The sequence below is a fragment of the Zerene cesonia genome, chromosome 15, assembly GCF_012273895.1.
Source record: "Zerene cesonia ecotype Mississippi chromosome 15, Zerene_cesonia_1.1, whole genome shotgun sequence".
Classification (NCBI taxonomy): Eukaryota; Metazoa; Arthropoda; class Insecta; order Lepidoptera; family Pieridae; genus Zerene; species Zerene cesonia.
In genome coordinates, this window is record NC_052116.1 from 2,652,056 (window position 1) to 2,654,706 (window position 2,651).

The 2,651-nt window shown below is 36.8% G+C and overlaps 1 protein-coding gene across 1 annotated transcript; it reads right to left on the reverse strand.

Moving 5' to 3' along the window:
• Positions 1 to 105: 105 nt before the first annotated feature.
• LOC119832447 lies at positions 106 to 1,298 on the reverse strand. Its single transcript, XM_038356116.1, has 2 exons — positions 378 to 1,298; positions 106 to 141 (listed from the first exon to the last, which is right to left on the reverse strand). Exons 1-2 carry the CDS (start codon positions 1,296 to 1,298, stop codon positions 106 to 108), a joined length of 957 nt encoding a protein of 318 aa, XP_038212044.1.
• Positions 1,299 to 2,651: the final 1,353 nt, after the last annotated feature.

Here is a 2,651-nt window from a genome sequence, read left to right on the forward strand (position 1 = left end):
GCAGGGCTACACCCCCATACGGTCTACCCATTAAAATCCCCGCAGATGTGTCTACTGCGGAGGTACCATGAGCTGAGAACTCAGGATGTATATTTGATAACATGGCTAGCTCATGAGGTAGAAGCCAGGTTTCTTGTAACGCTATTACATCATATTCATCGCATAATATTCTTATTTGATCAATACTTCTTTTAACGGATTGACAATTAAAACTAACAAATTTCATTTCAAATAAAATAACGTTTTATATAATTAAATGACAATTAATTATCTAATTATTGGCTAATATTTTTAATCCAATAAGGTCTAAAAACAATGCCAATCGGCCAGAAGTCGGAATTTAAAAATATGTTCTTTTTATGTGATAAAATTGTTACCTTAAAGGAAGCAAAGGAAGTTTGTTTATACGGTTCAATACGTTCAATAGACACCGCGCTTTCACCTTTATATTTAATGTAGTCTGCGAGCTTATCGGTAGTAGATGATATGTCTAAGCGAGAAACATATAAACAAAAGGTTCTCGGTGCAGCTTGGATAATAAAATCTTGATTATGAACTACTGCACAACCCTCCTTGTTCCTATTCTTTTTCTTTTTATAGGTGACCGGTACAAAATCTCTATCTGAGCTTTCTCCCGTAAAACCCTTCTGTTGACTAGCTATACAGTTAGGCGCAAGTAGCGAATCAGCTGTTTGTCCCGGTAAACGCTCCCTAGTCATACACACGTCGTTACTCGTTGCACTCCTTTTCTGACTGAGCTGAGCAGGTACAGCGGCGCGTTGCGTCAGCGCCGCAGACGAGTGATGCACGTCCCCCTCCGACCGCTCCCCGCTCACAGTGTTAGTTGGAAGATTCGAGCGTTGAATGTGTTGATTTATTTCTTTACGCAGTGAATCGACGTCCGATTGTTTCGCACAGTCACTTTTGATGTGAATTATTTCCTTTTTTAGAAGGACAATGTCCTTTAAAAGACTCGTTACGTCTACGTGATCAAAGGTAACGGGAGGAAGTCTATTGACATTACGGGCAACAAATACAGGCAAAGTGGCTGGATCAGACTCTTTGAGGATTTTTACTATATCTTGCAGGTTTCTTTTATTTTTGTTATCACCTTTCCGCAGTCCCCGACGAGTAAGCGATATATCTGCTAAAATCGCCCTTGCGTTGTCAATTTCTTCTTCCGTAAACTGGCCCTCGCAAATTTGAAGTAAACTGACTTCATCAATTACATCAATCTTACACTGGATATAGCATAAGACTTCACTTATTACAATTCGGCAACTGCAATCGTTAGGCATTTTAGCCTTAGATTTCGACTGTTTATAGCACTTTAATTATATTTATTACTTTCAATTTAAGACACTCGATACAAACACGACCGTACGCTCCAACGCACCAAGTAACTGTATACAAAAGATATGCAACGTCTCTTCGTAAGTATAGAGAACTCTTATCTATCTTTGACAATTGGACTACTCCATATTGGATGAGATTATGAAAGCAATTGACACTGTGCTCCGGTGTGTGGTTCCGGCTCCAAGAAAAAGACATTTGTACATATGCGCTCTCGATCTACTAAACACCTCTAGTTTCTTACAGGCTAATTTAGTCTTAGTTTCGAATGACCGCAAATTTGAATGTCTCTCGAGATTTCGAATCCAAGGAATCAGGTTTTCGGGGATATACTAATAGGAATGCTCTTGAATCACCATCAATCAATCATCTTCATTAAACTCAACGAGGTTTAGTTCACCCGAATCCGAAAGTTCTTAGAGAAATGTCTCGACATCGGGTTTGTGTCGGTTCTGACTTAGGTATTTCTTTGCGGTTTTTGCATTGATAAGGAGCATTTCTGTCATCCATAGACATAGAAATAAATAATTATTTGGTACAAATCATCAGTCGTGCTATTTACATCACCAATAATTCGAAAACGATTAAGCGGTATTTGATGTTTTTCGATTTATTGGATTTGTTTTCGCGCTTATTTTGAAATTTGTTTGTTCCTAAATAGATTAGTTATAAAATTTAATTGTTTTAAACTCATGAAGTTGAAGATATGAATTCCAGGTACCAGTAGTTATCCTACATAGAATTCCAAAACTATCATTAACTATTTAAAAAAATGTATACATTAATTTTGTCCCACAATAAATTAAAAATTTCGTTAGACTTCCAAATGTCCCGGACATTTACCTTCCTCCTGGTGGTATAGAGCCGAGCATATTGGTGAGGGAACAAAAAAAAAATTTATAAACATCTCACTATGAGATACGATATCACAATTTAGTTTAATCCAGAAATTTTTATCTAACGTGAAGCTTATGAAACATCAAAGAATACGTGTCTGCTTAATGCAGACAGTTCGCAAGGATTTTTTCTTTGAATATGAAAGGAAGGTTCTTTTAAAATGGAAAACTCTGGGAAGTGGTGACAAGCAAATTGAAACAGGTTAGATTAAAGCAGACGCCGTCTTCACAAGGACATTGCAATCATTTTTTTTGTCGTTTATTGCGGTTGAAGTATACAATGGAAGGTTTATTGTATTACACTGACAATTTGTATAGGTTGGGAGAATAAATGAATTTGCGTCGAAGTCTTTGAGTTCTTTTATCGATATTTACATAAAGGTTAACTGTTACCTCTAAAAC

Coding starts and splice junctions, on each gene's coding strand:
- LOC119832447 (XM_038356116.1), bottom strand. CDS start 1,298: ATGCCTAACGATTGCAGTTGCCGAATTGTAATAAGTGAAGTCTTATGC. Junction 142..377: donor CTTCCTTTGCTTCCTTTAAG/GTAACAATTTTA, acceptor ATGATGTAATAG/CGTTACAAGAAACCTGGCTT.